Raw genomic sequence first — 12,425 nt, 5'->3', positions numbered from 1 at the left:
AAAACTACGTCTGACTGATAATTGGGTAGTTTAAACCAATCGTACCTTTAAGTGACTATATGACAGCATAATATTTATGATTTCTTATTTTCATGTATGATTTAATCAATATGCAACCTTCTAAGGACATTGTAAAATCAACAAGTTTTCATGTGATTGTTCATTTGTCACTTTTCTGAAGACTTAGCAACTAAACCAGATTCAAACAATTTTAAACCTTACCTTAATTTAGACTAAATTGGAATCTGTATCGATTTACTGCACCTATGCGCTCAAAGAGATAACTATTTTGGTGATCTTGTATTCAATTATGGTGAATATGAAGCCAAACTTAGTCTTGGGGGTTCTTGTTGTATTGAAACTATGGTAAAGTTTATAAATACTAACTTGATATTTATATGCTCCTCAAACTTGAGCATTAAAAACTAAATTTCTCCGCTATTGGAAACGAGTTTTAAATTTTTTCAAAACCATGAAAAAAAGGTTTGATATACAAATATATATATTTTAGCCAATTACGTTGATTACAGCAATTCTTTTGTCTGACACCGACACGGAATGTGAAAATTAAGCGTGTGACTAAAATAAATAAACTATTCATCAATTTATAGCTCTAGAAACAAGAAATCATTTCATTGAAATAATAATCGGATTAATTTCTATTTCAGTAAATTAATGGCACCGTCTTCTCCAGATATAGAAGCAAGACAAAGATTAACAGTTCCTGAAAACCCGTCCATTTCTAGACATTTCCATATTAGATCAAGACGCAGTTTAGTTAATAAAGCCACCCGTGAACATAGTGTAGAAGTTCTCAGGGCTCGAAAACAGGTGTGTATCTTACTCTTTAGTTAGATAAAGAAGGGAATTGTATTAAATCTTAGAGTGATTTGCATAATTACTTTTTCTTCTGAGAATATATATTTTTGAAATACAATGATCTATATGGTATTTCTGATGCTTAAAACAAGGCTTTGTAGGTCAGTTGACAAAATGCACGTGCATAATCATCACCAGTCTGTTACAAAAGAGGTCCGAACATCTCTTTACTCGAGACCCTGAATATACAAGGACAAAGAAAAAACATTAAGTTAGGTCGGATAAGTTGACAATGCATGTCCTTACCATCAAACATTTGTAATGTTTATAAGAATCAGAGAATACCGATGTTTTGTCTGTCTAATATAAATACAACATGATCTCTGAAATCAAGATTTTTGATTTTGATTTCAGTTTGACATGCACGTTAATTAAAAACTCGAAAAATTTACATGAAAGAAATATCACCTGTATTACTTCAAAGTGGCAAATAATGTTCGTTGTGGTTTCATTTCATAGTTTTCGAGAATCTGGATATGAAGAGGTATACATTTTAAATAACGTATCTGATACAGTCGAGCTACTAAATATTCAACATGAAAAAAAGTCAATATGTATATCGTTTTTACATATTATTTACCTCAAGGCAATTGTATATTTTTTAACAACACGGGGTTTGTATTAGGTGTTATTAAAGCAATGTCCAAGGATACATGTCGAGAAGATAGATTTACAAGTACAGAAGGGTTATACATATAAAGAAGTTAACACAATGTATAAATCAATTGTTTGATCTTGGACTTCTTTATAATATTGTTTTACTATTATTGCTTATGTTTTATATAATATTATTTCTTCGGATAGCACATTTATTATTTTACAAGTAATACTGTATCTTTAAATTGAATAATAATATCCCGATAGAAGATAGATCATAGCTGTTTATATTGATATATTTAGGTCTGTAGTTTGTTATGACTTCTAGAAAACCTCATTATTATTAGTAACATCTAAGTTGCTATTATCGTAAGAAGAAAACTAGAAAGATGTGTTGTTACCTTTGTGCAAAACTCAAAAGAAGCATGTTTAAGTCTCGTGTTTCAATAACGTTTATATTGTACCACCGATTCTTATTAATGTACGAGATTTGAGTGTTTATTCCTGCGTACACCCTCATTTCTATCTGAGCATCAAACAAACTTTTTAACATTAGAATTCATTTCTACAAATATACTGGAGCTGGAAATTTTGGCGTTTGAGGTTAGCTCAGTAAGTCTTAAAAGAGATAAATTATCTGTTGCAGGTGGAATACAAAGGTGTTCCTTGATTTTATCTATGTTAAAGTCATCATTTTTATTTTACTGAATCATCTTTATAGGGTTTTTCTTTGCAATTAAAAATAGAATAATTTAAACGGAAAAAAAAAGAAGCACAACCACAAACCATATTTCTCCTCTGATAAAATTTGGTTTAGAATTTTCAGTGATCAAAGTTGACAGATTCACTTGATACTAACAAAACGAAGGTCACGGTAATGCCCAACACTTATTTAGAGTCAAGGCAAATGATGATGGTATGATTGAACTACCAAAATACCCACTTTACAAACTTTGGGTTTCGCGAAGTAAATTTAAAAACCACGTACCCTTGGCGGTGCGGTCAAAACTTCATAAAACAGGTACTGTAGGTTTTCTGTCTCTACACAGCCGACAACTTTGAAAATAGCCATCAGAGGCTAGAATAAGGGCAGATGTTTCGGTCTAAAAATTAGAGCGAAGGCTTACGTCGTTAACACTCTAGAGAAAAATGAAATTGGATTTTTATGTTATTTTCCTATTGTAAATAGAATTTGTTTGACAAATATTGTGAATATTTTACTTTTTCAGACCGCACTAAAAAGAGAACGTAACATTTTATATAACTTCAATATTTGATTACTATGATAAAAGAATACTCTTGTTGAATCAGCACGATATAAATATAATATTAATACACCTACTGAAGTTTGTCGGTACAAAGGCGTTTATGAGAAGATTTGTTTTTATCAGAGATAATGACAGCAAGGGAGAGATTTATTCGTTTTAAATGTCAACAATAATATTATAACATTAATGCCAGATCACGATGTCTCGTTTGGTTTTACAAGAAAACAAATTTTACACAAATTTTTAAATTACCCTCATAACCTGGTCAAATGCAATTCAATCTTCATTCTGAAGGAATCCCTCATATTATGAAATATTGAAAATTGACGTGGAAATAAAAAAAAACTAATATTAAACGACTGAAAGCCATCTAACGTAAACGTTTTGTAAAATATCTATTTTTTATCATCTATTTCAGGTTATTAAAATGTTAATAACTATTATAATAGTGTTTCTGGCTTGCTGGGGACCAAAGTTAATGTTCCGTGTTTTACAGAGAATGAACGTCAATATATTTCATCAGTCAGTGTTCACTGCTAAGGTGAGTTGTTGCAATCTATGGTGAACATTTAAATACATTTCACAAGATAATGGAGATATTTTCGAGCCAGACATTCCGGCGTTTCTTGTCAGGGAGAGGGGGGATAAATGCCCCTATAACTTAACCACACTTCAACTGTATAGGACAATCGAAGTATAAAAACAGCGGAAGCGATGACAACATATAGATATTGTTTCAAGTACTGCTTGGGTTCACACCACTGATTTGCAGCTGATAGAGATTATGAAGAAAGAGGAAGTGAACCGTGGAAAGAGAACGTGTAATAGAATAAAATTACAAAAAACAAAATTTGCCTATTCGAAAAATATAATACAAGTGAAATCCTTTGATCTGTATGTTAGTATAACTGGCCTACTTTTATTCACCTGGTAATTTACGTTGGTAATTCTTACAGTTGATAAGTTCTACCACATGGCTTCTTATTCTGACATTTACTAGCCATTATTTACTCATATCATTACTATTAAATTGTGCCAATTTCATACCATTCTCATTCTCACCTTGCTATATATTATAATGATATTTATTTTAGTTAACTTTCTAACAGACCACCCTACATGTAATTTCTTCTTATTAAAATCTTGAAAATAGAAATTAGCCAGGTTGGCAATAAACATGTTTCATTGAAACTTACACCGATGCCCGGATTTAGGTGTTCATTTCACCTGTGTAAGTTATCAGATGCAATAGATCTTCGTTTCTTATCATCTGATATAACAATATTCGGGTTCATTTTTCTTTTGATTAACGTTAGATATAAAAAGTAAGGTTAGTTTGAAGTAGAGCGTTACATTTTCAATAATTAATTATATTATTTTTGGAAAGATAGACTGAATTCGTGTTTTCCATCCTGTCGTTCGGATATGGCGACAAACCAAGTCGACAGACTGAAGAACTATTGTCAGTTGAATGCAAAAGACATTAGATCATTGATGCCATCCTGGCCTAGTAATCTTATTGCACTGCATGAGTATCCGTCTAACATAATTTCCCCAACTAACTAAATAAATAGATTAGAAAGAAACTATGGACTTTTCGGGTGATTTTTATACGCCCACATGAAATGGGGGGCTTATATTGCCGTCACCAATGTCCGTCGGTCCGTCCACAATTGCTCGTAAACACTCTACAAGAACCCTATTGAAAATCAGAAGAATCGAAAAATATTTAGTATAAATTATTGCCCTTGTTCTTGAAAACGCGTTCAATTTTTAGCTCGTAAACACTCTAGAAGGGACAATTCTTGATGGATTTTAACGAAACTTGGCATGAGTGTTCGTAATCACCCAAGGATGAACCCTATTGAAAATCAGAAGAATCTAAAAACATTTAGTATGAGCTATTGCCCTTGTTCTTGAAAACGCGTTCAATTTTTAGCTTGTAAGCACTCTAGAAAGCACAATTCTTGTTGGATTTTGACGAAACTTGACATGAGTGTTTGTTATCAACCAAGGATAAACCCTATTGAAAATCAGAAAAATATTTAGTATGAGTTATTGCCCTTGTTCTTGAAAACGTGTTCCATTTTTAGCTTGTAAACACCCCAGAAGGGACAATTCTTGACGGATTTTGACGAAACTTGGCATGGGTATTTGTTATCACCCAAGGATAAAGCCTATTGAAAATCAGAAAATCGAAAAATGATTAGTATGAGTTATTGCCCTTGAAAACGCTTTGAAATTTAGCTCTTAAACACCAAAAGGCATGATTCTTGCTGGATTTTGATAGAAGTTGGTTTTATTATTCAGTCCCGCGCTGAAGATGGAATATTTGCCTTCTAGAGTTTTCACGAGCTAAAAATTGAACACGTTTTTAAGAACAAGGGTAATACTCATACTCGATATTATTCAGTATTGCTCTAAAGAGTTCAAAAGAAGTGTATGACTGAATTTGGTTGACTATTTCATACAGGTGATTGTTACTGAACTGCTAAATATTTTTATTCAAAATCAAAGCTGCCAGTGGGCGTATATTAACTTGCCTGGCAGGCTATCTATCTACATTATCAGATCCAGAAACCTTGTCTTTCTGTTTCTCTTCCTCTAATCGGTCGAAAATTTAGCGTAGTTGAAAAAGATAGATACACCTATATTGTTAACAGAATCTGTGAACTCTCTCTTCTATCAACATCACCAATGATCATGTCTAAACGTTAATTTAAATGATTTGTCCACGGTCTGGTAAACGTTGACTGTCCATGTGAGAGTGTGGAAAAATATAGAAAAATAAGTTAAAGTATTTACTCATACATGACAAAAACTGTGTAGAAGAAATCCTTTACATACTCGACATATTGATGCTCTTTTAAATAGAATGTATAAAATCCGATTAAAAGAGTTTAATTTGACCTCGTCGCAAATATTAATTTTTATAGTGAAAATCCGACGCTCTGTTCTTTTAAGCCTATAAAATGCATTAAAGTATAATCTATCTAATAAGTGGGTTGGAGATAATCTGGAATAAGGAGAAAGTATAATAACATACTATATATACATGTACCATATATAGGGATGTTGAAAATAAATATTGACATGTGTAGGAAAACAAAAATCAGATTAAGATAAAAGAAAATAAATCTAATTAAATGCATACATAAATACATGTATTCCTAAAATAGGGCCTACTATCTTTTTTTCGATTTTTCGAAGATGAAACCCACTGAAAAACTACGTGTTTTCCATACATTTTCTAGTAGACTAATATTGTACCTTTTCCGAATTCTAAAATAAGGTACTAATATAATTGTGGGCTGTAAGACAAGACAAAAATAGGCATAGTACTTTTAAAAAGACCAAGTTTGTATGTCCATGGAATATAGATAATGATAAATAATTCCAGCAGATTGTTTTGAAACTGTATATATACCTTGTTTGTAGAACAGTGTCAAGAGGTTCCACTGGCATACCATTACTATTCATCAGGTTTCAAAACATTTTCACATTGTAGCTAAATACTTTTTTCGCAGTCAGTAAAGTTTTAAAACCAGTATAAACAATATCAACTATGTGGACTCTGTGAGAGGAATGCAGAGTTCACAAGCCCAGTCGAAAAGTGCCATCAGTTGTTTTATTTCAAAAGAGAACGGTTTTTGAAACGATATATAAATTGGCATAACTCTATCAATCTTGTATCAATAGCGAAAATAAAGCATGAACTCTAGTAATTAACTCGTTCTAAAATAATAGGTCACGATACAACGACATCAACCTACCTGACTATAAACCGGAAGTAAATATATCTTTATTTGGATAAGTATGGATAATCAAAGATTTTAATGCAGTGTATCAAAATGATTGAATTTATAGAACTAATCGTTACGATATCTATATTATAGAATATGTGGGTTTTCAATACATATCGAAACATAAAAGTTTTCTGCCTTATTTATCATCATTGACGTCGAGCATCATATTCCATCAATCTCAATAATTTCTGTCTAATATATAAATCTATCTATTCAGTCTTCGGTTTTGGTACTTGACAGTTATTCGGTTGTTTTGACTGTAATTATAGAACCCCAAAATCTTTCAGACGCAAACTATTATCAGAACTTTTTATCTATTTTTACATATCTTGAAAATCAAACTGTGTACAAACAAAACAATCTTCCTACTTTCAATCTCTTCTGAGGCTTCTCCTATTATGAACCTTTGTTAATCTTTGCTAAGTTTGTTTTATGAAAATGATAAATGGTGTGTTTTCTTCATTTATGTTAGTGAATAAGAAACAATTGAAAATCTAATGACAATCCCTTTAGGTTAAGTTTTTGTTGCACGTCGTGATGTGCCATTTTACTGAATTTAACAAATGTCGTTTATAACTATCTCTGGTGACATTTTTAGAGTATATTATCATTACTTATTATAACACCTTTCATTAACATTTAACTTAATTGTATAACGTTGGCAAAGTTTTTTTTCAAAAAATATTTTTTCATTAAAAATGATTCATAAATAAACAATAGACAGACATAAGTTCATAATTGAAATGTCAGTTTCAGCAATCTGGTATGGATTTACATTGGCCCTCGGCAATATCCAAGAGGAAGAAAACGGGTAGGGTTGAAAAGTAGTGTAAAACTCTGTGGATTCTTACTGTTAAGTCGGCCAACCAAGGTTTTGATTGTCACTAGCATGCGGTTGGTTAAACTTTCACTGAATTCTTATAAATTGAAAGCTAAACGACGTTTAGCATTTTTCGCTATTCCTGATTAAGCGGGTTAACATATTGACTTGAAATTGTCAATATGGATCAACAAACAAGTTGGGCATCATTGGTACCATTACTGTTCGAATTATGGTAAAAGAGAGTTATCAAATCGCACGATTATGTAACTTTAATCAATATTATTTATGCATTTGGTCATAATGCAGCAAACTGTTGACAATTATTATTTCCATCTGTTAAAGTTGAAAAATCTTCGGAACACTGTAAATTGCAGAAGCCACATGTAAATTTGGTTGTTTTCCTTTTATACTGGTTTAGAAAAATTTCACTGCACAATGTTTTGCCCTTGTAATTTTTCCAGTGCGTTTCATATTATGTTTCTAAAGTAATACCATTTATTTCTAAGGTTTGGTTCCAATGAAATTTCTTGTCCTAACATTAAAGAAGTTAGAATTGTCCCTTAGAACTGCTCATAATTATCATTTAACAGGGTCTTTTTCTGACTACTCCAGCTGGCAACTGTCAAAATATCCAACAGAGGCTGGAATATAGGTTATGATAAAGAAACGGTGAAAGTAAAGGCGTCATATAACATTGAGTTTAAATTACTGTCCAACTTAAGAACATAATATCAGAATTGGGAGGAACTGTGAACAAATCTTTGAGGAATATGGACTTGTATAGAAACAGAAATTTCGATCTCTATGGTCATGTATGAAAATTACACTGATCAAATTAAACATTATTTTTACTTACTCAAAGTACATATATTGCTAATTCTGATAAGTATAATATTCTGTAAGATAATGATTTAAGTAGAAATTTAAAGGTCAGATCGGTCTACCAATGTTACCTTTATCATCACCTGCTTACAATACCATACCTACATATTGTACTTAATGATTTCCATCTCTTTTACATAACACTCAAATGTCAGTTACCTTCAGTTGATTCCAAAAACTCAACAAGAAGTTCTTTAGAAAGGTTACCAAGTTTCTTCTAGAAATTGTCAGATGAGACGCAACGAATCATATTTGAGCTGTTTACAGAAATATGGTAAGGGTACCGAAAAAAAAACTCGAATAAGCTTAGATTGGTCCTTAATAAATATAATATACTGCTATATAAATGAGGTTTTTTCTTATCATTGATTTGATATCTGACTTGTGACGTATTATACTAATGAAAATACGTTCCGTTCCAACCATCAACGTGCCCCGCTTGTTTGATTTGTCGACCTTTGCTCGAGAAACCTAATTAATGCAATGTTATAATCCATGGCTATGTTATAATCGCTCTGCTTATTTCTTTTCAGATTGTTTTAGAATGTTTACCATATATTCAATCGTGCCTCAATCCTATTATTTATGGTTTCATGTCAAGAAACTTTAGAAAAAGTATGCAGGCAGCCTGTAGAACGTATATCTGTCGTCGACATCCTCAAAATCCGTGTTTGGGTAGAAAACTTATCGGAGGTTCGGACTATGAACTAGAATCAAGAACTGTGAATGGAACAATTCAGACAAAAATATCTCTCAGAACTAAAAGCAGTTCCTCAGAAGATTGACTAGAGATTCTCAGGAAAAGAATAAAGAAATGGTACTGTTGTAAAAACTTATAACATGGATTGTCGTTATATATTTTATTCCGGTTGTTTGTGTGTGGAGACATAAAATTTTCTTTCTAGAATTATGTGTGACAGCTCGGTGAGAAAATAAACTACAGAGTAATGTGATTGTGTTGCTTCAAGTGTAATTTGAAGTAGAATTTTATTATTAAATACTACGATCAATGTATATATTCTGAAAAACAGAAGAGAACTTAAAAGTAGTATTTTTTATGTCAAGCTAAAATAACTATTTTTAAATGAAGTCATAGCTTATAATAATACATAATATATATTTTTACTTTTATCATTGATAATGCTACGATGTTTGTGACAATTTCAGACGAACGTAGGACGTGTTTCTGTTTCTGTCAATTTATCTATAAGTCTTTATTTTCAAAATCGTAAATTTGTGATTATCTATATCACAACAAAATTATCACGAACACGAACTTGGTTGACTGACATTTGAATTATTACGCCAGACAAAATTAGTAGAATTTTTAGAAATGTCATATACATGTATATTTCAAAAAAGCCTTCAAATCACATGTACATGTATTTTCTATTGGTTTTGTGTATACTTATAAGTGTATCACTATAAGTTCTAGAAAAACCATGATAAATAAATTTTGCATAATTTATTCATTGTGGCGACGAAAGGTAGTTAGAGGAACAATCGATTTTCCACATTTGTAAGCTGAACTCATCTTACAATTGATAAAACATTGTTCATGCAAACTGTTGAAAGAAAGTTGAAATGCTCCTTTAATAATGTCTGAACGTCACATGTTTCCGTTTGAGAACTGTAGTTCGGTTTAGCAACGCGGTCAACCAAGTTATTGATCTGATTTTAGTAACTAGGTCAGGAGCCTAGCTTGATATGATATCTGCAGTAGCGGAGCCAAGGGGAGTAGAGGGGCAGTCTCAGATATTTCACCCCCCTCGGAGAAAAACCTAAGCCAGCTTTACTCTGTAATCTAGAATGAGGATTATGATACTGGTGATTAATTATCAGCAAAACCCGCCATCGTGCCACGGTACTGTGCAGCTTTATATAAGCTATACTCTGTTGAGTGGGATACAGCAGAAAATCGGGAGAAGCATTTTTTGGCTTATTACTAAATTTGAGATCAAGATGTGGCTCAGCTTGATAGTTGGACTCGATATTTCGTATGATTAAATAATCGTATGATTAAATTCATAGCAAAAACAATTTGCTTTTGTAATAATAAATGTGCATACGCGTGTTTAATGTTTTAAATGTGGTTCGATTGGTTCGTATATCATGGAAACTTTCTACACTAAAGGTGTATTCTTCGATTGAAATTTCAAAGAGAAATTAGTCTGGAAGTGACATTGGGTGGGTATCTTGTGTGTGTAGGTATTGTTCTACCTGCTAGTGATATAGGTAAGAGGGGCTAACATAGAAAAGAGGCTTTCGTTCGGGTGGGACAATAAACCGAGGCCCCGTGTGCTACAGGCTGTGCACGCTAAAGACCCCTCAACAGATGGAAATTGAAAAAGAGCAGGTTGATGTCACTGTCCTGAATATCTCATTGCACCGTGCATGGCGTTGCCCGTCTGCATTAGCCCACATTGTGCAGAAAAGTAGGACGTAAAACTCCATTTCATTTCCTTGGTTCCACTACGCCCACAACCCCATCAGAGGAGATTTTCTGTGCGTTTTGCGATTTGCTTTATCCGTGTCATTTCCCATCAGTATTTAGAAAATTTACTATCATACTGAGGGCAGTATCGCCTGAAGCTCATATGGAATCCAGTCAGCGCAGCACTGCATCTCTGCCGCCGCGCTTTACGCTGTTTAATATGCTGAAATGGGTTTAGGCATTTATTCGATATAAGATATCTATGTCTTTTTTTACTTCTACATTGTTATGAAATTTCGTCTGAAACTATAGGAATCAGATTGGTGCACAGTGCACAATATAAGATCAACACGAAATTGCCGTTTTGTCATCAGCATCAATCAGCACCAATCTGAACAGAATGTATATTGATAGATATATAGATATGTGGGTGAATGGTGCCTCTCAAAGGGAAGGTTTATTTAAATAATGTATTTATGTGACACCAAAGAATATAAGTGTTTAATAAAGTCCTTTTGTATTGTATATTCTGGTTATCGTTGCTTTCGAACAACACAAGATATGGGCCAGTTTAAGTAGGCTCAGTAGCGGCTTCACACCAGCCTCTCGATACTGGGGGTACAAATAGAGGACGAGGGGCGAAACTATCAAGACTGAATTTAATTCCGGTATCTATGTTCTGGCACATGGTTGTTATCTCTATCTAGCAAAATATTTGGAAGGGCAAAGTTATTTTTTTTACAGACGAGAAACCGATGCTCCTCGAGCGAGTATTAGGGTGTGATGTTAAGCCCCTTAAGCTTATTTCAGTCTTCCAAAACGACAAAAATGTTTTAGTTTAATATCTTGTAATCAAATTGGAGTCACAGCGAGTTTTTTTATAGTCGTCAATCTGTGCCAACTCGTACCAAAAAATATAACTTGTCCAAGATGTTGTTGATTTAAAACAACACATAAAATTTAATAAAATTCTCACATAAACTGTTCACAAGTCACATAAAGTTAATAATGACAGTTTTATGTGTAAGTGTATCAGTAAAATCATATTTGTTCAAGCACAAATTCCGACGCATTTTTACTAAGCCAAGGGCAATAACTCGTCAAATTCTAACTTGACCAAGATCTCATAAATATAAACGATAACGCCAAATTTCATAAAAATCAAATGAAAACTGTAGTCACAAACAAATTTTAACGCGTTTCAAGTCAAGGGTAATAACTCAAAAACCGTTCATCGAAATGTCGTCAAATTGGAACTTGACCAAAATCTCATCAATATAAAGGATCAAGCCAAATATCATTAAAATCAGATAAAAACTGTTAGTCTGTATTGTGTTCACAAGCGAATTGTTGGTGAACGGATAGGGTGGATGGCTATAAAAAATTCTATAGTATAAGGGAGATAACCATATTATTAAAGATAGCTTGCCAGGCAAATTAACAAACGCTCACTACCAGCTGTCAGAGATAACAAAAATTTTGTGGCTGAATAATGAATTTTCAAATAATCATAAAATCAGAAAGAAAAAAACAGAAACAATTCCATCAAATTCAGACATAAACAATGTCTCATCGCTGTACACACAGGGCAATAACTCTGAAACTGTTCATTATCCGTATATTACCAATTTCTAACTTGACCGAGATGTCATAAATATATGCATATCTAGTTTCATCAATAACCCTAAAACCGTTCATTCAATCTTTACCAATTTCAAACTTCACTGAGATCTCAA

General features: G+C 32.7%; 1 protein-coding gene across 1 annotated transcript in view; it reads left to right on the top strand.

The window, feature by feature from the left end:
- Window positions 1-8,878, top strand: part of LOTGIDRAFT_91668 (hypothetical protein) — a gene marked incomplete at both ends in the record, with an annotated part of 50,513 nt that extends 41,635 nt beyond the window's left edge. Inside the window, 4 exons of the mRNA XM_009063563.1 lie at window positions 722-835; window positions 2,445-2,497; window positions 3,163-3,270; window positions 8,789-8,878. Coding sequence (XP_009061811.1) covers window positions 722-835; window positions 2,445-2,497; window positions 3,163-3,270; window positions 8,789-8,878 — 365 coding nt within the window. The remainder of the gene's footprint in view (window positions 1-721; window positions 836-2,444; window positions 2,498-3,162; window positions 3,271-8,788) is intronic.
- Window positions 8,879-12,425: the final 3,547 nt, after the last annotated feature.

The sequence above is a fragment of the Lottia gigantea genome, assembly GCF_000327385.1.
Source record: "Lottia gigantea unplaced genomic scaffold LOTGIsca_58, whole genome shotgun sequence".
Taxonomy (NCBI): domain Eukaryota; kingdom Metazoa; phylum Mollusca; class Gastropoda; family Lottiidae; genus Lottia; species Lottia gigantea.
The sequence above is the reverse complement of the archived record's forward strand: the minus strand, read 5'-3'. Positions and strand labels throughout refer to the sequence as shown.